The sequence below is a fragment of the Moschus berezovskii genome, chromosome 12, assembly GCF_049115385.1.
Source record: "Moschus berezovskii isolate FMDL1 chromosome 12, NW_MosBer_1.0, whole genome shotgun sequence".
NCBI classification, from domain to species: domain Eukaryota; kingdom Metazoa; phylum Chordata; class Mammalia; order Artiodactyla; family Moschidae; genus Moschus; species Moschus berezovskii.
Window position 1 is genome coordinate 59,638,549 of NC_142471.1, and position 21,826 is coordinate 59,660,374.

General features: G+C 38.6%; 1 protein-coding gene and 1 pseudogene across 1 annotated transcript in view; both read left to right on the forward strand.

Annotated features, from left to right (window-relative positions):
- The window catches only part of MARCHF5 (membrane associated ring-CH-type finger 5), a 54,072-nt gene extending 43,131 nt beyond the window's left edge, over positions 1–10,941 (forward strand). The window contains exons 3-6 of the mRNA XM_055425090.2: positions 58–188; positions 6,314–6,497; positions 6,620–6,786; positions 8,042–10,941. Coding sequence (XP_055281065.1) covers positions 58–188; positions 6,314–6,497; positions 6,620–6,786; positions 8,042–8,158 — 599 coding nt within the window. The 3' untranslated portion in view covers positions 8,159–10,941. The remainder of the gene's footprint in view (positions 1–57; positions 189–6,313; positions 6,498–6,619; positions 6,787–8,041) is intronic.
- A 9,557-nt stretch (positions 10,942–20,498) lies between these two features.
- Positions 20,499–20,923, forward strand: LOC148776005 (cytochrome c oxidase subunit 6C pseudogene; annotated as a pseudogene).
- Positions 20,924–21,826: the final 903 nt, after the last annotated feature.

Below are 21,826 nucleotides of genomic sequence, written 5' to 3' on the forward strand. Positions count from 1 at the left end.
CAGGTCTTTTTTTAAAATCTGTCTTAATGTTGAAGCTTTGTTTTCTTTATATTATAGGTCCAGTTGTTTACGTCTTGGATCTTGCAGATAGATTGATCTCAAAAGCCTGTCCATTTGCTGCAGCAGGAATAATGGTTGGCTCCATCTATTGGACAGCTGTGACTTACGGAGCGGTGACAGTGATGCAGGTTCACTTTTCTTCCATCAGATGATGTTACTTTTGATATGAAGATCTATTAAATAGATTTTTGTTAGGAGTTTTAAAAATTATTATTTTTACCAAATAATATTTTCATGGCTTAAAAATAAGAAAATATATAAAAAGCTCTCTCGGGGAAAGTCTTCTTACTCCAGTCCTTCACTTGCCCAGGTTCCCCTCTCCCCAGGTAGCCACTGCCTAACCCAAACCTTCTTCCGGACTTTATTTGTGCGTATGTAAGAAAAAATATGTTCTCCTACACACACTATTATTTTCCTCCCAAAAGAAAACATTAGAGCTGAATCCCTCTTTTTCCAAAACAGTGAATTTTAAAGATCTTTTCACAAAGTATGGAGAAATCTGTATAGCATTGTTTGTATAGACTTCAGTCACTTAGTTACTTCTAGTTTTTTGCTATCACAAAACAATGCTACAATCACTGTTGATAGAAATTAGAGACTTAAATTTCAAGATTTATTTAGTCCCAAGCCCTTGACTTTTCTCTTTATACCTTTTCCTTAAAGATTTCTGCCTATCTTAACCATGAGTTTTGTGTTCAGATTTATGTCTTTCATCTTAATATTTTCGTAAAATCAGTCCTATAACAGCAGCATGGCCTTTCTCCTTAAGTGACTTCTTGTGACTTCACACTCAGTATTATTGAAATCAAACTTGTCTTTTCCTCAGTTTGAAGCCTAAATTTATTCCCTGTTATAATTTCCTGTATCTTTGATTGCTACAGTTATTTTCCCATCTACTCAATAAATAGCCTACATTCTTAGGATTACCTTTATTTTTAACTCTTTCTGTTTCATAGCCCTATATTCAGTCCACTGACCAAGTCCAGGCAATTTCCATTTTGATATGTCTTAACATCTATGGCTTTCTTTCCACTGTCTTTAATGCCTGACTTACTGTCAGTTCCCCCACCCCACCCCCATCATACCTGGATGGCTAATGGAGCCTCTTGATTATTTTCTTTAACTTCATTCTTTTTGTCAGTCCAACCTTCTAAATGAATCTTCCTAAAATAATACCTTTCAATATCTTTCCTCAAAGCTTAATATCGCCTCTAACTTCAGTGATCAAATAATTGTTTTATAACTAATTCAGTAAGATATAACTTGCCTTTCTTTAATATAAATTAAAGAGTATGTGAAAGAAAAAGGGATCAAGGGATTATCTGCAATATTCTAGAAACTGCACATAACCAATCTAGGCTGGGTCAAGAGTGAGCAGCCCTTCTGGTTGCTCCATTAATAATCATGATGAGATGGGATTTGCGGTGCTTTATAAAATGTTGATGACACCTCAGAAATCTGGATATAGTCACTAGAATGAATCACAAATCATTTGTCACAGGATAGTGGATAAAGATTGAGAATCACTGACTTGAAAAAGATTCCATTTCTTTAATGTGATTTGTTGTGCAGTGTTCTCCACAATCTTAACTTTGTTCTAATTTGAGGCCTATTGGGCTGCCTCCTCCAGACCATTCTAAGTTATTTAATTTTTGCTGTATTCAGGCCTTACTCTTCCTATTAACATGTAGTTTTCTTGAGAAAGTAGAGACTATCTGATATCTAGATATTCCCTATATAGTATATATGCAGATATTAACTTTAAAAGCTTTCATAAATAATTATTTTTTTAATATGACCAGTTCTGCCAGGTAATAACAGGTTTGTCTGACTGACAATAATTTATTAAACTCCAGTAATGAGAATTAGTATATCAGTAGATCAAGGAATTTCAGGACCATTCACTAGGACTGCCAAGACCTGAAAACTTAGGAGATTATACATTGTTTAATGTACAAATACATTATGTAGACATATATGCAGATAAGGAAGCTAAGGCCTTTTGAGACTGAGTGATTTCTCTTTAAGACCTAACTGACTATAAGTGGAATGACTTTTTTTTTTTTTTTGAGGAAAAATTTTTAATTGACAACACTTCAACAACAGGAGCCAATTAAAGGATATAGTTTGTATCTCCTAAAAAGGGCTATCAGCTGTACTTTGGCATTTTGAAGCATATTGGTATGATTCATTCAAAAAATAACACTGAGATCTATAAAATACAGAACAAATTGAAAGCCCTGATCCACAGCCTCAAGGAATACAGCTTAAAGCAAAGTGTACCTAAGTGAGCAGCTGGCAAACAGTAATAAGGTTAAATAAACAAATGGGAAGAATACAAAAGACTACATTAACAGTATTTTAATTTTGTAAAGATGAAAGGTCATTTGAAGTTATGAAAAAAATCTTGAGCTAACTCTCGAAGAGAATAATTTGGATTTGTATAAGAGGAAATGATGTGAGCAAGGAGACAAAAATGAACATGTTAATGGTGACAGAAAAGAGCTAAAATGATGATAATACATACATAGACGTGTATGAGTGTGAAACGTGTTATACCATTCAGAAGTAACCTTCACGTGTACTATCTCACTTGAAAAGATTTTTTTTAGCCCAGAGAGAGATCAGCCATGATAGCAGGTAGATACTGTTGTACAATTTAAGAGTATTTTTAAGGCTTTTTATCTTTCATCAGAGTATTTGATGGCAGTCATGCCCCCTACTCCATCAGCAGAATTTGGGATTTTCTTTTTAACACTTAACTATTTTTTTTCTTTTGTTCTCTGACTGCTCTGAAGTTCAAGTAAATCAGATTAAGGAATCAGATCATTATTTTTTTCCCTATTCATTCGCGTTTATTTCTTCAGGAACCAGAACCAGTCCTAGGTTCAATCTCTGTTCTTCGTAAAGACCTTGAATAGCCCCTTCGACTTAAATTTCTGTCGAAAAGAGAACATGATAGTTACCTTTTCCCCCCCAGCACCTGAGTTAAGACCTTTCAAGCACTGATGCACATAATTCTTGCAATAGTCTTGTGATAAAGATACTACAAGTTATTCCTGATTTACAAATTCAGAGAGCCTATGTATGTCCAGTACCATACAACAGGGTAGAAGCATTAGGACTACTGTCCCTAATCTAGGGCTCCTTAAGGGAAACTTGATTCCAAAAGCAGCTAGAACATTTTTCCTAAAACAGTGGAACCTTAATACCCACCCTAGTTCCACAATGACTTCTTGTGACTTCACACTCAGTATTATTGAAATCAAACTTGTCTTTTCCTCAATTTGAAGCCTAACTTTATTCCCTGTTATAATTTCCTATGTCTTTGATTCCTGCAGTTATTTTCCCGTCTGCTCAATAAATAGCCTACATTCTTAGGATTACCTTTATTTTTAACTCTTTTCTGCTTCATAGCCCTATATTCAGTCCACTGACCAAGTCCAAGCAATTTCTATTTTGATATGTCTTAACATCTATGGCTTCCTTTCCACTGTCTTTAATGCCTGACTTACTGTCATTCCCCTACGCCACCCCCATCATACCTGGATGGCTAACGGAGCCTCTTGATTATTTTCTTTAACTTCATTCTCTTTGTCAATCCAACCAATCTGCCTCTAGTGTAGAACCCCCACAGGATTGACTGTTCTTAATTATGTTACATTTAATTATCCTTAATGCTAAGAAGACCTTTTAGTTCATCACTGTTCCATCCTACTGTTTAAAAAGTAGGGTTCTATAGGAGGTGCTTTAAAGGATCAGACCGTAATTAAAACTCTTAGCTTTTCAGCTTTGATGAACTGCAGGCCTAGCTGACTATGGAGACTAGCCTGCAGTTTCTCTAAACCTACAATTCCATAGGCCTTGATTTTATATATGAATAAGAAATTCTTAGCAAAAGCATTCTACCATTCCTGAATCTAACCTCAAAATTTAAGTCTTGAAAATAATCTCTTTTTCCATCTTAGGGCATAAAACCAGAATGTACATGATTCTACACAAGGTTTGCTGGTTTCGTTTTGACCAAAGTTAAATCAGCCTCATTGCTTAATTCAGCTTTCATTTATTACCCTTGACTCTGACCTCTGGTAGCAGGTAGTATGACACTGCAGGTGTTATACTATCCTAGTTCCTTAACATTTATGTTTGTACACTTGTTTGATTTGATTGTCACCTCCAAAAGATGTCTCTTTAGTTCACATTTTATTTCCCAGCACCGAGTTCTGTGTATGGCACATAATCAATATTCAGTTGAATGAATGCATGCGAGTATGTACGTAATGGTCAGCCTCAACTTAATGCACAAAGCATGCCTCTTGAGCACACATGGGAAAATGGACTTTTGCTCACTATTTGCCCTGTTTCCTTTTTTATTTCCCCATCCTTGGACACCTGTTTAGAAGATTTTTACTAATACCCATGAGTAATAAATTTTCCTTTACTATATATAGTCCATACCTGAATACATACTCTGCTTTATATTTTTAAAACCTAAATTCTAAAAAGAAAACATAACCCAACGAAGGAATTTTTCAGTTTCCTGGATTTATTTGCTAATACTCCAGAAGTATTTAAATCACATTTAGTTATAAAGTGATCATAATGTTGAAAATAATAAAATGATATAAAAAACGGTGTCATGGAGCAAGCATTATAGGTAAGGACAGTTTGGGCTAATCCACTTTTGCCCTCAATGTGTGGGATATGTGTTTATGAAATATTGTGAACCAGAATAATTCACTTTAGGGCAGCTTTACCTGGAGACACAGAAGAATATTAGATACTGACACGATGGGTTTTGACCATGTGGAAGAGGCTGGTCTCTACTCTTCAGTGTTATATCTTGGTTAGATAAATCAATCATGTACAAAAGTTTGAGCTGGAGCTTTAATAATGCCCACTTTGGTCCGCTCCACATGGTTTCATAAACTATTTCTACCTGAATCAGGTCTGTTGCCTAGAATTTCAATTTGCCCTGATCATTGTCAGCTTCCTTATTTCACATCTTGAAGTCCACCTTAAAAAAAAAAATCTGCTGTAATAGCTGACATAAAAGACATCTCATTTAAAAAAAAAAATCCCATTTACTTTTTCATGAGTTTGTTTTTCCAAGTAAATGTCTGTAGTGCTTTTAGTCTTCCCTACCTTCTTTTTTCCCTTCTCTCCTTGCATTTCCTTCCTTTTCCCTCATCCTTCTCAGAGATACAGACAGATAAAGATGTCTGTATCAACAGGTCTCTCTTCACAGTTTAATCCTCAAGTGTATACAGAAAAACTATATAGAATCCTTCATAATACTGTCCTTATATCAACCTATGATATCCAGATGGCCTCAAACCCCAAAATTCTGAAACAGTCTCCCCTGTCATACTGCCAAGAATAATCCCTCACAGAAATATATTTAATTTGTGAGCAGTTGGGACTTTTAGCTAAAGGAAGGTTATTGGAGACCTGTGAAAGAGAATCCAGGGGCATATTCTAATTAAGACACTCACCAACAGAATGGCCATGTTGAGAGACATGTAAAGCCAAGATTGATGAGCAAGTAAAAAGAATTCTGCCAGGAGGGGAAGTGTGGAGATTCACAGATGAGAATTAATCATGTCCTTCTTGCCTTCTCAGATCTTAAAACAATTGAGAAATAACCCCAAGACCCAGATGAGAGGAAAAGGATTGTTTTAACTTTACAACCTGATAGAAAGGCACCCTTGGGTTCCTGGATTAGAAAAAGTGACTGGAACCTATAGCCAAAACTGGACCTCCTATTGCATTCCCTCAAATCTAGACCTTGGAATTGCATTTTTGTGTTTGGTCTGTAGAGCCGGCATTTAGCCAGCCAGAGAAATTACACTTGATCCCACTGAGCAGGGAGAAAGCCAAAGAGAAATGAGGTTTCCGGCCATCTCCTGAAGACTAGTCCCACCCCTTGGCTGACAGTGCTTACCTCCTGGTAGGAAGAGCAGGAAAACAGATGCTCTTAGGGAGATACATGAAAATCTAAAATTATAACCCAAGCTAACCAAATTAAATAAGAGGAACATAAGCAAGAAGCAGAAATCCCCTTCCCTCCATTGAAATGTAATCAATGTGGGTTTTAAAGCTTTTATTCCAATTTAATGTGAAACAGCTTTGGTTTACTTTTTAAACTTTTTGTTTCTAAATTTAGTAGTTTTCTCTAAAATGAATTGCACTCAAGTATGCAACCCTTCATTAGACAAGGCAATGACTAGAGCAAATGCTGTCTGTTTCACAGGTTGTAGGCCATAAAGAAGGTCTGGATGTTATGGAGAGAGCTGATCCTTTATTCCTTTTAATTGGACTTCCTACTATTCCTGTCATGCTGATATTAGGCAAGATGATTCGCTGGGAGGACTATGTGCTTAGACTCTGGCGCAAATACTCAAATAAACTACAAATTTTGAACAGTATATTCCCAGGTAAGGCCCTAAATTAAGAAGGTAATGAACATACCAAATTAATCTTGTGGATGAATCCTACCATGCAAAAATATTTTAGCTTCTGATTTATTAGCACTAATACCCCCCATCTTTTTCTCTAGGGATTGGTTGTCCTGTTCCTCGAATTCCAGCTGAGGCTAATCCTTTAGCAGATCATGTTTCTGCCACCCGAATTTTGTGTGGAGCCCTTGTTTTTCCTACTATTGCGACAATAGTTGGTAAACTAATGTTCAGTAGTGTTAACTCTAATTTACAAAGGACAATCTTGGTAAGATGGCTTTAATACTACTTTTTTCAAGTGACTATACAAAGAGAATGAACTATATATTTGTTTAAAAAAAATAAAGACTGGGACTGTATAAATATTTATACTATTGCTCCTATGCCTTAAGCCTCTATTTGATCCCCACTGTCATCCAACAGCAACAAAAAGAGGAGGATCCACTGTAGTAGCTCTGGTCTTCTGGAACTATGCTGTGGGTGATTTCTCTCCTTGATTAGGCACGAATCATCACTCCCAAAAGATACTGGTGAAGAGCTTCTGCTGTAGGGTCAGACTGCCCAGTTGAAATCAGAGACATTGCCTTGCTGAGAAACCTAAATAAAATTGCTTGACTTCCCTGTGCTTGTAGAATGGAAATAGTCGTGGTAGCTACCTCAGAATTATTATGAGGGTTAAATGAGATCATACATTTGAAATGTTAGCACAGAGTAATAAATAAGCCTTTATGTTGTTTGATGTCATTATTATTATTCCCACTTCTCTCTGGAGGTAGCCTACATATAATGCCTGAGCATTAGAACTAAGTAGAAGGAAGATTCAGTTCAGTTCAGTTCAGTCGCTCAGTCGTGTCCGACTCTTTGTGACCCCATGAATCACAGCACGCCTGTCCATCACCAACTCCCGGAGTTCACTCAGACTCATGTCCATCGAGTCGGTGATGCCATCCAGCCATCTCATTCTCTGTCGTCCCCGTCTCCTCCCACCCCCAATCCCTCCTAGCATCAGAGTCTTTTCCAGTGAGTCAACTCGTCGCATGAGGTGGCCACAGTATTGGAGTTTCAGCTTTAGCATCAGTCCTTCCAACTGATTACTCAGAGATGATAGAGGCATCTCTGACCTGTTGGGCTTCCCAGTGGTTCAGATGGTAAAGAATCTGCCTTTAGAATCTCTGCAATGCAGGAGACCTGGGTTTGATCCCTGGGTCAGGAAGATCCCCTGGAGAAGAAAATGGCAACCCACTCCAGTATTCTTGTCTGGAGAATTCCATGGACAGAGGTCCACAGGGTTGCAAAGAGTTGAACATATCTGAGCAACTGACACTTTTTTCTAAAAAAAGTGACTGACATATTACCTGCAGTGTCTGTCTCCCTATCTAACTGATTAAAAAGAGAAAAAAGTACTGTTTCATTTGCAGCCATCTGAATTAGCAATAATGACAATGTCTTTTGTGATATAAGTAAAATGATTTTTATTTTCTATAAATTGCATTATAAAAAGCTAATTTTTATTTTTATTTTAGGGTGGAATTGCTTTTGTTGCCATTAAAGGAGCATTCAAGGTTTACTTCAAACAGCAGCAATATTTACGTCAGGCACACCGCAAAATTCTAAATTATCCAGAGCAGGAAGAAGCATAAAACTGTGACTTCTCATTGTTCTGCAGTCCTCTCATTCTTATGAATCTGTTGTGTTGTTCTGATTCCATCACTGATGCACAGTAGTGGAGACTTGTAATAAGCTGCTGCTCTCATATTTTTAAGAAATATAATAAAGCACTTAGGACAGGGGAAACCCTCTCAGTAATCACGGAACCTAAGGATGTGATTTGTTTTCATTGTTTTGTATGTACTTCTTTCATGGCAGTCATCTGAACCATTATCTTAGCATGGTGAACCTGAGTTTTGTTCATATTTTCCTCAAGACAGAAGTGTAAAGATCAAACTGTGCAAATATTTAAAAATACACATGCTGTTTTATTCAAATGCCTCTTTTGTACATGTTCATGTTCAGTGTTTTCTTAGAATTAGCAACTCAATGAAGGTACTGTGAGGATTTTTCTCACTGGCATAATTTGATTACAAGCTAAGCAGCAGTATATGTTAATATGAGGAAATGTAAATTAGTTATAAATAATTAACAAACCAAAAATGTATGTAAACATTCAAATGATTATCTGAACAAATGCAATTTTGTTGTGTTTTTCTTAACCCATGTGACATCCTCCAAAATGTGTAGGGTAAAAATTCACAGGGCTTCCAGATCACTTTTTCACTATTAAATTTTATTTATATAATGTTGACATCTCATAGTTCATGATGTAATTTTGACTCATGCAGTCTTAATTACTGTGTGCGTGTGCGTGTGTGTGTGTGTGTGTGTGAGTGAGAGAGAGACAGACAGACAAACTGATGCAGAGACACTGACATCAGGTCCTTCCATCACTGGAGAGAATTTTTTAAATTCATATTTCTAGAAAATAGAACTGACAGTTTATAGTAGCTTGAGCACAGAGAATGATCTGCAGAAAATCAATAGTTATTTTACTCTCCTCTCTCTTTGATTCAGTTATTCAGGTATTTGTTGATCACCTCTTGCTTGCCCAGGCACTATGCAAAGTGCTGTGTGGGATACAGTGGTGAACACAACAGACTTGGTTCCTGCATTTATGTAGTTTACAGTCTAATTTCAACAGACAGAAAACCAGCAGTGAGTAAACCAAGGTGAGGCCTTGAGCTCTTGTTTTTATACCAGTCAGTGAGGAATAATTATGAAAACAAGAAGTCTTGAGCAAATATTAAGGTCATTGTTTTTGTGAGATTATTATGAGGAAAAAAAATACTAATGTTTTTAAATTTAAATTGCTTGTCATATTGAAGAGGCTAGCACCTTAATAATCACTGTATAACTAGTTTTTTCAAAAGCATTTATTTTAAGCTGTTCAGTGGTGGCCCTTTTAATGTTCAGCAATCTGAATGGTCTTGGAGTTATTTTCAGGAATTAATATTAAATTTTTTAAAGATCGTTCCAAAAACCCTATTTATTTTCTAGTTCACAGTATCTAATGCATGACAATATGAATGTTCCCCCTTACCGATTAAGTGGCCACTTTTCTTTCGGATTGTAGCAAGTATAGATTGAGCTTTGTTAGATTGCAATGATGTATGCTAATTTAGTAATTTAAGACTGGTACCTTTCTATAGTATGAATGTCTTAATTTTGAGTAATAACATGAAATTTATGTGAATGACTATTGAACATTCAAAGTTGTATTTACTTAGGAAGGGAATATTTGACTGACAGCCTTATTAAGAACCCTGCTACAGTTCTGAAGGGGAAATATAAAAAATCTATGATTATATATAAAAATAGCAGATTATTAGCTTTAATTATAAAATATATTGGCTTTTCTTTAATTTTCGATATGAAAAGACTGGATATTTCCTGCATAATTTTGTTATATAGAACTGCTTCTAGCAGCCTTTACTAAAGTTATACAAGCACATAGTTCTCCGTTTAATACTTTATGCCCAAAATAGGGGAGTAACTGCTTGGGTTTGTTTGGCATCAGGGCTTGTGAGGCCAGAGGAGCAACTGTAATCCTTTGGGGGCAGGGAGAAGGAGTTTCTAGGGCTCTGAGGGGAATTGCAAGTGCCTGGGGACCGGAGGAGCCTCAGCCTCAGGATGGAACATTTGGAAATCTAAAGAGCCTTAGCTCAAGAAGTACCATGTACCAGTCTCTTCAGAAAGTGGCCCACACCACCCTGAAGCAACAAAATCGTAGGCTGACTAAAGTTGGGTGGACCTGGGTTGAAATCCTAATTCTGCTTTTAATAATAGGTATGACTTTGACCAAGCAACTTACCTCTTAGCCATGGTTTTCTTCATCTCTGAAATATGAGTAATACTTTGTTTCAGAAGACTGTTTCTAGGATTAACTGAGAAATTAAAGGAACAGAGGCACTTTAAGCTCAAAATAGCCCCTACAGAGTAGTAGTGTCTCAATTGCTAATCTCTAGGAAGAGGGAATGAGGTAGTAAGAAACACCAGGGGACAGATTAAAGGAATGCTCTAGACTTTGGGGATGGGTGGGTATATTTGTGTTTTCCAGTTTATTTTCACATTGCTTTACTGTGTTATTTCTATAAATGTTAATGTTTTAAACCTCTTTTATAAAATTCAGTGACAACTAGTAGAATTCTCTTGTTTGCAGAAATTAACATATCTCAAAAGTGGCAGAAAATATTGTTCATCATTACATGATTATCAAATGACTGTGAAGAATATAAAATTAAACTGAGTGACTTAATTAGTCACTGCCTTGCTAACTGTGCTGTAATTTTTTTAAATGTCTTGTTTTTAACATAGACTATCTCAACACTGGCTGGATTAGGTTAAATAAAGAATTTTTATGTTCTCTAGGTGTACTCTGTCTGTTGAACAACTTCCAAAACATAATTTGTTTATTCCATACCTAATTCTTTTTAAATCATAGTAATTGAGATACTAGTGACATTTGCTCTTAATACAAGTAATCTATATTTTTTGAGAACTATAAAGAAATTTATCTTAATTTTATAAGCAAGCCAGCCTAAATTCCAAGTATGCTCTAATTTTTAAAATGAAACCCCCCTCACCCACCCTCAGTGCCACTTGGACTATGATTAGATCAGATCTGTGGGTGGTCTTATGCTATGAAGATTAGAATCTTCTAGAATGAGTACATCAAATACTCCCCTCCTTAGGAATTGTGTCTAAATCATGCACTGCCACCATCTGAGAGAGTAGCCAAGAAACTGTGAAGTCAGTCCTGGATGCATATTCTAGTTGATGTTTAATTGTCGGGTAAATTACCTTTCAGATGACCCTCAACTTCCTCATCAATAAGGTGAAGATTATAAAACCTATCTCCTGGGTTACTGTGAGAATTAAGTGAGAACACTTTGATACACAGAGAAACTAAATCTATGCCAATTTGTTGTTCAGTCAACTCAGTAGTGTTCGACTCTGCAATCCCATGGACTGCAGCAAGCCAGGCTTCCCTGTCCTTCACTGTCTCCTGGAGTTTGCTCAAACTCCTATTCATTGAGTCAGTGATGCCATCCAACTATCTCATCCCCTGTCATAGCCGTCTCCTCCTGCCTTCAGTCTTTACCAGCATTAGGATGTTTTCCAGTGAGTCCGCTTTTCCCATCAGGTGGCCAAAGTGTTGGAGCTTCAACTTATGCATCAGTCCTTCCAATGAATATTAGGACTGATTTCCTTTAGGACTGACTTGATCTCCTTGCCAGTTGTGCCAATTTAGAGGGTTTTGTGGGTTTTTTTGCCCATAGCCTTTCTTTGGTTCCCTGGGATCTCAAGGTTGCCTCTTCTCTGCTTCCTGCCTCCCACATACCCATTAGAAATGGTGGAGTGATGAAATGTCTTGTTTAATTGCCTTCCTGGAACAAAGAGCAAAGGGAAGAGATGTGTTTGCAGCTGAATATAAAAGACTCGGGCAAAGGCTTGACTGTTCTGGTCAACCCCATGTGACTTTATCTTACTGCTAACAGCCTACCAAGGTTACTGTATGTCAACAACATATCCTGCTTCACCAGATGTTTGTTGAGCACCTGTATGAACCAGGCACTATCTTGGGGTAAATGAGAAATAAACGGGCTTTGAGATGTTTAAGACTCTATTACAGATCTTACTTAGTCTTACCACCTCCACAAGAATGTGAGATCCATATGGGGTGGGCGGTGTTTGTTTTTAGTTTTGTTTATTCCACAATTAACAGCATTCATGAGCCACTGTTGAATACTTTGAAACCTTAGAAGATGTACTGTCCTTAAATATACATCAGTCAGGAAGTAGACATCAAACCAGTTATTTGAGCAGGGAAAATGTAATAGGGTGGAAAATCCCATGGACTGAGAAGCCTGGTAGGCTACAGTCCATGGGGTCGAAAGAGTCAGACATGACTGAGTGACTTGACTCACTCTGTTAACTAGTGGGGAGTAAATGGCTTCCCTTGTATTTCAAATGGTAAAGAATCTACCCCCAATGCAGGAGACCAGGGTTTGATCCCTGGGTCAGGAAGATACCCTGGAAAAGGTAATGGCAATCTACTCCAGTATTCTTGCCTGGTAAATCCCATGGACAGAGGAGCCTGGTGGTCACAAAATACTCAAAGAGGAAAAAAGGACTTAGCAGAGCATTAAAAACCCGAGAGAAAAAAAGGAGCCACTGCCTCTAGGCTGAATAAGAACGGACGGTAAGGTAACTAAGCACCCCTCCCAACTCCTGAACAGCTGAGACTCCAGCCTCTTGGAAGAGGGCATTGGTGGGGCGGGGTGGGAACTGTATCAGGAGCAGTGGAGGAGCTTGCCAGAGGGCAGACTGGAGCTGGTTCGTGGGGCAGGTGAGGCCTGAAGGTCACAACCTGACTTCTGCACAGGCTGCTGTGCTCAGCCATGTCTGACTCTGACCCATGCACTGTAGCCCACCAAGCTCCTCTGTCCATGGGATTCTCCAGGCAAGAATATTGGAGTGGGTTGTGACTTTCTCCTCCAGAGGATTCTTCCCTATCCAGGGATTAAACCCACATCTCCTGCATTGACAGGTGGATTCTTTACCACTGAACCACCTGAAAGCCCAAACTCATTTAGAACTAATTTCATTTACATATAAAATCTTGACTCAATAAACCTCAATTTTTTAAATAATCAAAATATGTCATCAGATTACAAAAAATATATATAAAGTATATTGAAATATATAAAAAGGTATTCAGCCTGATTCATAGTATTGGTTCCTTGGTGGCTCAGACTGTAAAGAATCCCTGAAATGCAGGAGACCTGGCTTCAATACCTGGGTTGAGAAGATCACCTGCGAAGGGAATAGCAACCCACTTCAGTATTCTTGCCTGGAGAATTCCTTGAACAGAGGAGCCTGGTGGGTTACAGTCTATGGGGTCGCAAAGAATCGGATATGACTGACTAACAGACACGTAATAAGTATCCAAGTTATAATGAGGGTTAATATCTCATTGCATATGACACAAATACAGTGTATACAAACAGCTCATACAACTCAATATCAAAAACCAAGCAACCAAATAAAACATGGACAGAAGACCTAAATATTTTCAAAAAAGACAACACAGATAAATAGATATTTCTTCAAAAAAGACAACACACAGATGATGAACAGGCAGATGAAAAAATGCTCAGCATTGTTAATTATTAGAGAAACACAAAGCAGATGAAAAAATGCTCAGCATTGCTAATTATTAGAGAAACACAAAACCACAGTGAGGTATCACCTCACACCGGTCAGAATGGCTATCATCAGAAGGTCTACAAATAATACATGCTGGAGAGGGTACAGAGAAAAGGGAACCTTCCTACACTGTTGGTGGGAATGTAAATTTGTACCAGTAATGGAAAACATTACAGAGTTTCCTTAAAAAACTAAAACTAGAGCTACCAAAAAAAGATAAAAACTCTAATTCAAAAAAACGCATGCACCCCAATGTTCAGAACAGCACTATTTACAAAAGCCACGACATGGAAAAAATCCAAATGCCCCAAAACAGATGACTGGTTTAAGAAGACGTGGTAGAGCCTAGACATTATCATACTAAGTGACGTTAAGTCAAAGACAAATATATCATTTATATGTAGAATCTTAAAAACAACATGAATGAACTTAATTACAAAACAGAAATATGCTCACAGACACAGAAAACAAACTAACAGCTATCATTGTGCTCGTTTCAGCAGCACATATACCAAAAAACAAACTAATGGTTATCAAAGAGGAAAGACAGGGAAGGATGAATTAGCAATTTGGGATTAACAGATGCACAACATATGAATTACTAGGTAGATAACAATAAGGACCTACTATAAGCACTATATTCAATATCTTGTAATAATTATTATAAAAAAAGAATCTGGAAAAGAATATAGATGTATAACTGAATCACTTTGCTATACACCTGAAACATTGTAAATCATCTATACTTCAATTTAAAAAAAGATGTAGTATGTTTCAGTACTTCACTCCTTTTTATGGCTAAATAGTAATCCATTCTACAGATAAAATCACATATGGCTTATCCATTCTCCCACTGATAGACATTTCGGCCCTTTCTCTTTTGAACCTACTCCAATTGTGTTTTTACCCATGACATCCCACACTTCACCAAAACTACTCTAATCAAGACCACCAATTATCTCATTGCTAAATCCAGTGATCAATCCAATGGTCACTTCATTTAATTTATATAAAGTATTTGACAGTCTTAGCTTCATTCTTAAAACAGTTTTTTTTTTTTTTGGCCACATCTCACAGCATGTGGGATCTTAGTTTCCAGACCAGGGATCGATCAGACCCACACCCCCAGCAATGTAAGCACAGAGTCTTAACCACCGGACTATCAGGGAAGTCGCAAAAAAAATTTTTTTCCATTTGGCTTTGGGGTACCACAATCCTGATTCTCTTCCCACCTCAGTGACTGCTCATTTCCAGTCTCTTTCATTAAATCTAATTTATCTCTCCAACATTTGAAGAGCCCCAGGGCTCAGTCTTGAACTTTTTTCATTTACATTCCCTAAGTGAACTCATCCAGACTTCTGACCATCCATCACATGATCTACCAATAGCAATATGGTAATAATTCCCAAATTTGTATCTCCAGCCCAAATTACACCCATAAATTTCCAACAGGCATTTCCTATTCAATATCTCCAAATAGATGGAGATATTGAATATAATATACATAGGAATATATTATGTATATACAACATATGGGGCTTCCCATGTCTAATGGTAAAGAACCCATGTGACAGTGCAGGAGACATAAGAGACACAAGTTCAATCCCTGGGTCAGGAAGATCCCCTGGAGGAGGGCATGGCAACCGACTAGAGTATTCTTGCCTGGAGGATCCAATGGACAGAGGAGCCTGGCAGGCTATGGTCCATAGGACTGCAAAGAATCAGACACAACTGAAGTGCCTGAGCACGCATGCATAGAATATATATGAATATATACATAATTTGAGACGGTATCATGGAGAGAGGAGGGTGAGGAAGACATGTGAGTGGAGCCAACTTGAAAATGAATCCTCCAACCCCAGCCTGACCCAGCCCACGCCATGTGGATCGAGACAAATTACTTGGCTAAACACTTCCTGCCTGAATTCCTGACACATGAAATTGCCAGTAAAGCTAAATGAAGTGATTTGTTATGCAACAGTAAATGAGACACACAGTGACAACCATTAGATACTGGTGTGAGGCATCTTAGAGGGTGGACCTCAAGTATTTCTGGCTGAACCGTTAAGGACATCCCTATGGCGAAGAAGGCATAAATGTCCCTCACCCTGAAGCCAACACACTTGGGAGCTATTCAGCTCTTCTTGCCCTAATGCCATGTCTGCCAGACAACTCTCTGTTGCCCACGGAGACCAGACTAAAGGAGATGCTCTCTGCATCTTTGGAGTCCTATCCTGGCCTTGATGGCACCCATGGTGAATTAATAAAATAATCCCTTCATCTTTCCCTGCTGCTTAGTCACTAGGTAAGAATGTGCTGATTATGAGGTCACAGGTATTCTAGTTTATCCACATGAGAACTGTAATTCTCACCATAACTTAACAAATGGGCATTCTACCATCTGCCTACTTATGAAAACTTTTCAGTTAACTGGTCTTCAAGGACGGAGGAGAGTAAGTGCTTGAGTCTTCAGGGCAGAAGAGGGACAATTTCCACTGTTTTTTGTTTAGATGACTCACCTGTGAGCCAATTCCAGTTGTACTTGTTTTCTACTTATCTACACTCTTTATTCTACCCATTTAGCAGATGAGAACATGGAGGGTAAGTGCCCTAAATGGTCTCGTCTCTTCTTTCTGCCTACTCTATTTGTTCATTCTTCAAGACTGTGACATCTCCCACATGTCAGTGATTTTATGTGAGGTTTTTTGGTTTTAATTTTATATAGTAAAATAAACAATTTTAAAGGTAACAACACAGTGGGCCTTTATACTCAGAACTTATTGAAAAGAAATGTACATGTAAGTCAACCCACAAAGTTCAGCCCATGTTGTTCAAGAATCAACTGTATTCCCCTGTGTGACCACATCAACTCCATACAGAACATTTCTGTCTCCTGAGAAAATGCCCTTCCCAGTTAAGACATCCCTCACAAGAGTCAAACCTATTCTGACATCTGTCAATAGTCTTTCTAATTTTAGCCATACTGGTGGGTATACAGTAATAGTATCTCATCACCGTGATGTAATTCTTAACAAAGGTTGTTGAGGTTCAACCAAATGTGCTACCTCAGCCCTCAGGCTGCTATAAACGAGTGTTAGTAACTGGCAAGAATTTGATGGTTTTGGCTGAATAATCAAGCAACCCCAACTTTTAGTTATTTGGATAGTGATAATTCAAATCATAATTCTATTTCCTCACATATATATAGAAATTTATTACTATACATATAATTAAAATCCTATAGTTATATTACTAAATCAGAAAAGATAAGCATTCATAGCAAACAGTGCATTTCATTTATTCTGCCAGATAACCGCTGTATGACTACCCTGTATGCAACAGCAATGAATGAAATAAAACGAGTCCTGCCCTCATGGAGCTCGCAGTCTATTTTTATAAGAAAGCTCTTATTTCTAGTTCAAACAGCCATTCATTTAATTTACCCGATTTCTAAGAGGCTTTGAAGGCTTTGTTGTACCCTGTTCAGCAGCAGCTGCTTGTCCTCATTTGTTTGGCTGTGTAATTCCATGTTAATTAATGGTTCTTTTTCTTCTTCTTACAGTAAGTAATCAACACCATAAACTTTCTGCAAAATTGTAACCAGTTTGACATCCCTCTTTTTCTGAGGTATTAATGATGGCTCCGTTCCGTTCCGTTCCGTCGCTCAGTCGTGTCCGACTCTATGCGACCCCGTGGACTGCAGCCTACCAGGCTTCTCCGTCCATGGGATTCTCCAGGCAAGAATACTGGAGTGGGTTACCGTTTCCTTCTCCAATTAATGATGGTTATTTCTTTTCAAAGCTTCTCACCAAAGTACTCTCTATAGCTCCAAAAAGTGCTTTTTTAAATTGTGGTTAGAAATAACACAACTTAGCCTCCCTGGTGGCTCAGAGGGTAAAGAATCTGCCTGCATTTTAGGAGACTAGGGTTCAGTCCCTGGATCAGGAAGATCCCCTGGAGAAGGGGATGGCTACCCACTAGTATTCTTGCCTGGAAAATCCCGCGGACAGAGAAGCCTGGTGGGCTATGGTCCATGGGGGTCTCAAAGAGTCGGACATGACTGAGTGACTCACTTTCTTCAACCTCAAAATAAGTTCTTAATATCATAAACTGACTCATATTTATAAAAGGTTTTCTCTTTTCATACATTACACACTAGTGCTATGTTTATCATTTTCACCAAATGCAATTTAAACAATTTTACAATACCTCTGAGGAATCTCTAGGATGATTTTTCATCCAGTAGTAGATAATGAGCTCCAGTGATTTTATGGGCTTCCGCAAGGCTCAACAGTTAATAAAAGAAATAGGAATAGACCCTGGTCAGTGCATCTCTTTTGCAGCTTCTACAGATAGGGGATTCTAGGTGGGGGACATTTAGACACCCCATGGTCCACAGGAGTCTTCTCTACAGTTACAGGAATTACTGAGCTGTCAAAAAGTAGAAGGCATGAAGTGCTGATGTCAAGGACCAACTTCTATTAACATCTTTTTTGCCTAAAGCTTTGGTGAGAACAACTGCATTGAATTTGACCTGACAATTCTAAGTCCTTTGATTAAAAATTAAAATTTCCGGACTTTCCCGGTGGTCCAGTGGCTAAATGGACACTGCACTCCCAATGCAGGGGGCCCGGGTTTGATCCTTGGTTAGGAACTAGATCCCACATGCTGCAACTAAGAGTTCACTTGCTGCAACTAAAGATCCTACATGCAACAACACCTCAACTAAGACCTGTGCAGCCAAATAAATAGTTTTTTTTTAATTAAAATTTTCAAGTACTGCTATTCACATGCAGTTATTTCATACCTGGGCCTGAAAATTGATCTATCTACCTACCTATCTAGCAGCACTGTGAGCCTTGCAGGATGTTAGCTCCCCAACAAGAAAGCAAACTCGGGCCTTGGCAGTGAAAGCACTGAGTCCTAACCACTGAACCTCCAAGGAACTCCCATGAAAATCTATTAAATTTCATTTTTATTTTCATCAAAGTAACACCAAAAGTAAACACCAGATCTCCAAATTTCACTTCCTAAGATATCAGTTCAGTTCAGTTCAGTCGCTTAGTCGTGTCCGACTCCTTGCGACCCCATGAACCACAGCACGCCAGGCCTCCCTGTCCATCACCAACTCCCGGAGTACACTCAAACTCACCTCCATCGAGACGGTGATGCCATCCAGCCATCTCATTCTCTGCCGTCCCTGTCTCCTCCTACCCACAATTCCTCCCAGCATCAGACTTTTCCAGTGAGTCAACTCGTCGCATGAGGTGGCCAAAGTATTGCAGTTTCAGCTTCAGCATAAGTCCTTCCAATGAACACCCAGGATTGATCTCTCTTTGAATGGACTGGTTGGATTTCCTTGCAGTCCCAGGGACTCTCAAGAGTCTTCTCCAGCACCACAGTTCAAAAGCATCAATTCTTCGGCGATCAGCTTTCTTCACAGTCCAACTCTCACATCCATACATGACCACAGGAAAAACCATAGCCTTGACTAGACGGACCTTGGTTGGCAAAGTAATGTCTCTGCTTTTTAATATGCTATCTAGGCTGGTCATAACTTTCCTTCCAAGGAGCAAGCGTCTTTTAATTTCATGGCTGCAATCAGCATCCGAAGTGATTTTGGAGCCCCCAAAAATAAAGTCTGACACTGTTTCCACTGTTTCCCCATCTATTTCCCATGAAGTGACGGGACCAGATGCCATGATCTTCGTTTTCTGAATGTTGAGCTTCAGTTCAGTTCAGTTCAGTTCAGTTCAGTCGCTCAGTCGTGTCCGACTCTCCGCGACCCCATGAATCACAGCACGCCAGGCCTCCCTGTCCATCACCAACTCCCGGAGTACACTCAAACTCTTAGCCTCAACAATTTCAGGTACTTCCCCGAGCATCTATCTATATATTTCCAAATAATACATTTCCACAGTCATTTCTTGTTTTATCTTTTTTTTCACCATTATCTATTGATTTCCCACTCTACTGTATAAGAATTAGCTCTCTCAAAAGACCAGCAAACTTATTTTCCCATCTCCCCATTTCTCCAACATATAGTTATGTCACAGTATTAGGACTGTGTAAATTGCTTAATGTTGAAGCCACACCTTTTTTCCTATTATCTCTTCATTTTTCCCTGTAGGTCATAATTACTTCCTTTTTTTAAATCTGACTAACTCTGTATGTTTTTATTAAAAAAATTTCCCCAATCCAATACTGTCTACCACATAACTATCAATAGTATTTTCCATTCTAATATATTAGTTCCATTTTGTTCTAGAGACTTTTCTCCTGGAGACTTTTGTCTTCCTGCTCCAAACTGTAAGACTTGCTGACTAGGATTGTCATGACCGAAATCACAGGACTTCAGTTCTCCTCCTTGTTGACAGAGCTGCCTCAGTTTGTGCCTAGCTGATGGGGCAAACCAGGAAACCGGTTCCAGATCGGGAAAGGAGTACATCAAGGCTGTATATTGTCACCCTGCTTAATTAACTTATATGCAGAGTACACCATGAGAAATGCTGGACTGGATGAAGCACAAGCTGGAATCAAGATCGCCGGGAGATCAAATATGCAGATGACACCACCCTTATGGCAGAAAGCAAAGAACTAGAAAGCCTCTTGATGAAAGTGAAAGAGGACAGTGAAAAAGTTGGCTTAAACCTCAATATTCAGGTCCATTTCTCCATCCTGAAAGGACGTTGCGGTTGAGCCATCGAGAAGAAAAACTACCATGTCCGCTGCTTTGGCAAAACCTCAGATGTGTGGCCTCCTGGCCAAACGTCTGCGATTTCATATTGTTGGAGCATTCATGGTCTCCCTGGGGTTTGCAACTTTCTATAAGTTTGCTGTGGCTGAACAAAGAAAGAAGGCATATGCAGATTTCTACAGAAATTATGATTCCATGAAAGATTTTGAGGAGATGAGGAAGGCTGGTATCTTTCAGAGTGCAAAGTGATTTGGAATACAAAGAATTTCTTTGGGTTGAGTTCCATGGAAGTTTGTCACTTTCCTGTGTTCCTGAACTATGAAACTATGACTATCTGGGGTGAGAAATAGTCTCTCAATAAATAAACAATTAACAAATACTGTGGACGTTTAAAAAAAAAAAACTCAACATTCATAAAACTAAGATCATGGCATCTGGTCCCATCACTTCATGGCAAATAGATGGGGAAACAATGGAAACAGTGACACACTTTATTTTTGGGGGCTCCAAAATCACTGCAGATGGTGACTGCAGCCATGAAATTGAAAGATGCTTTGCTCCTTGGAAGAAAAGCTATGAACAACCTAGACAGCATGTGAAAAAGCAGAGACATTACTTTGCCAACAAAGGTCTGTCTAGTCAAAGCTATAGTTTTTCCAGTCATCATGTATGGATGTGAGAGTTGGACTATAAAGAAAGCTGAGCACCAAAGAATTGATGCTTTTGAACTGTGGTGTTGGAGAAGACTCTTGAGAGTCCCTTGGACTGCAAGGAGATCCATCCTAAAGTCCATCCTAAAGGAAATCAGTCCTGAATATTCATTGGAAGGCTGATGCTGAAGCTGAAACTCCAATACTTTGGCCACCTGATGCAAAGAACTCACTCATTTGAAAAGACCTTGATGCTGGGGAATATTGAAGGTGAGAGGAAAAGGGGATGGATAAGATGGTTGGATGGCATCACCAACTCAATGGACATGAGTCTGAGTAAATTCTAGGACTTGGGGATGGACATGGAGGCCTGACATGCTGCAGTCCACGGGGTCGGAAAAAGTCGGACACAACTGAGCGACTGAACTGAACTGATGGGGCAAAGAGTAGAAATCTAGTCTACCCTTGGCTTAATGAGCTGTCAGCTGCAACTGCCCAGAAGGGATTATTTTTTTCCTAATTTATCCTTATAAAAGGGGGATTGTTCTCTAGTTCACATGAAATCTACATTGAGGCGGTCCTGGTACTGGATTCCTTTTTCCTTTCCTGATCTTATTTCTTCTTTTGTCTTTTGTTTTGGTCTTTCTCTCCCTCTCTCTGAATACATACTCTTGCACAAAGAAAGTTTTTTGAAACTT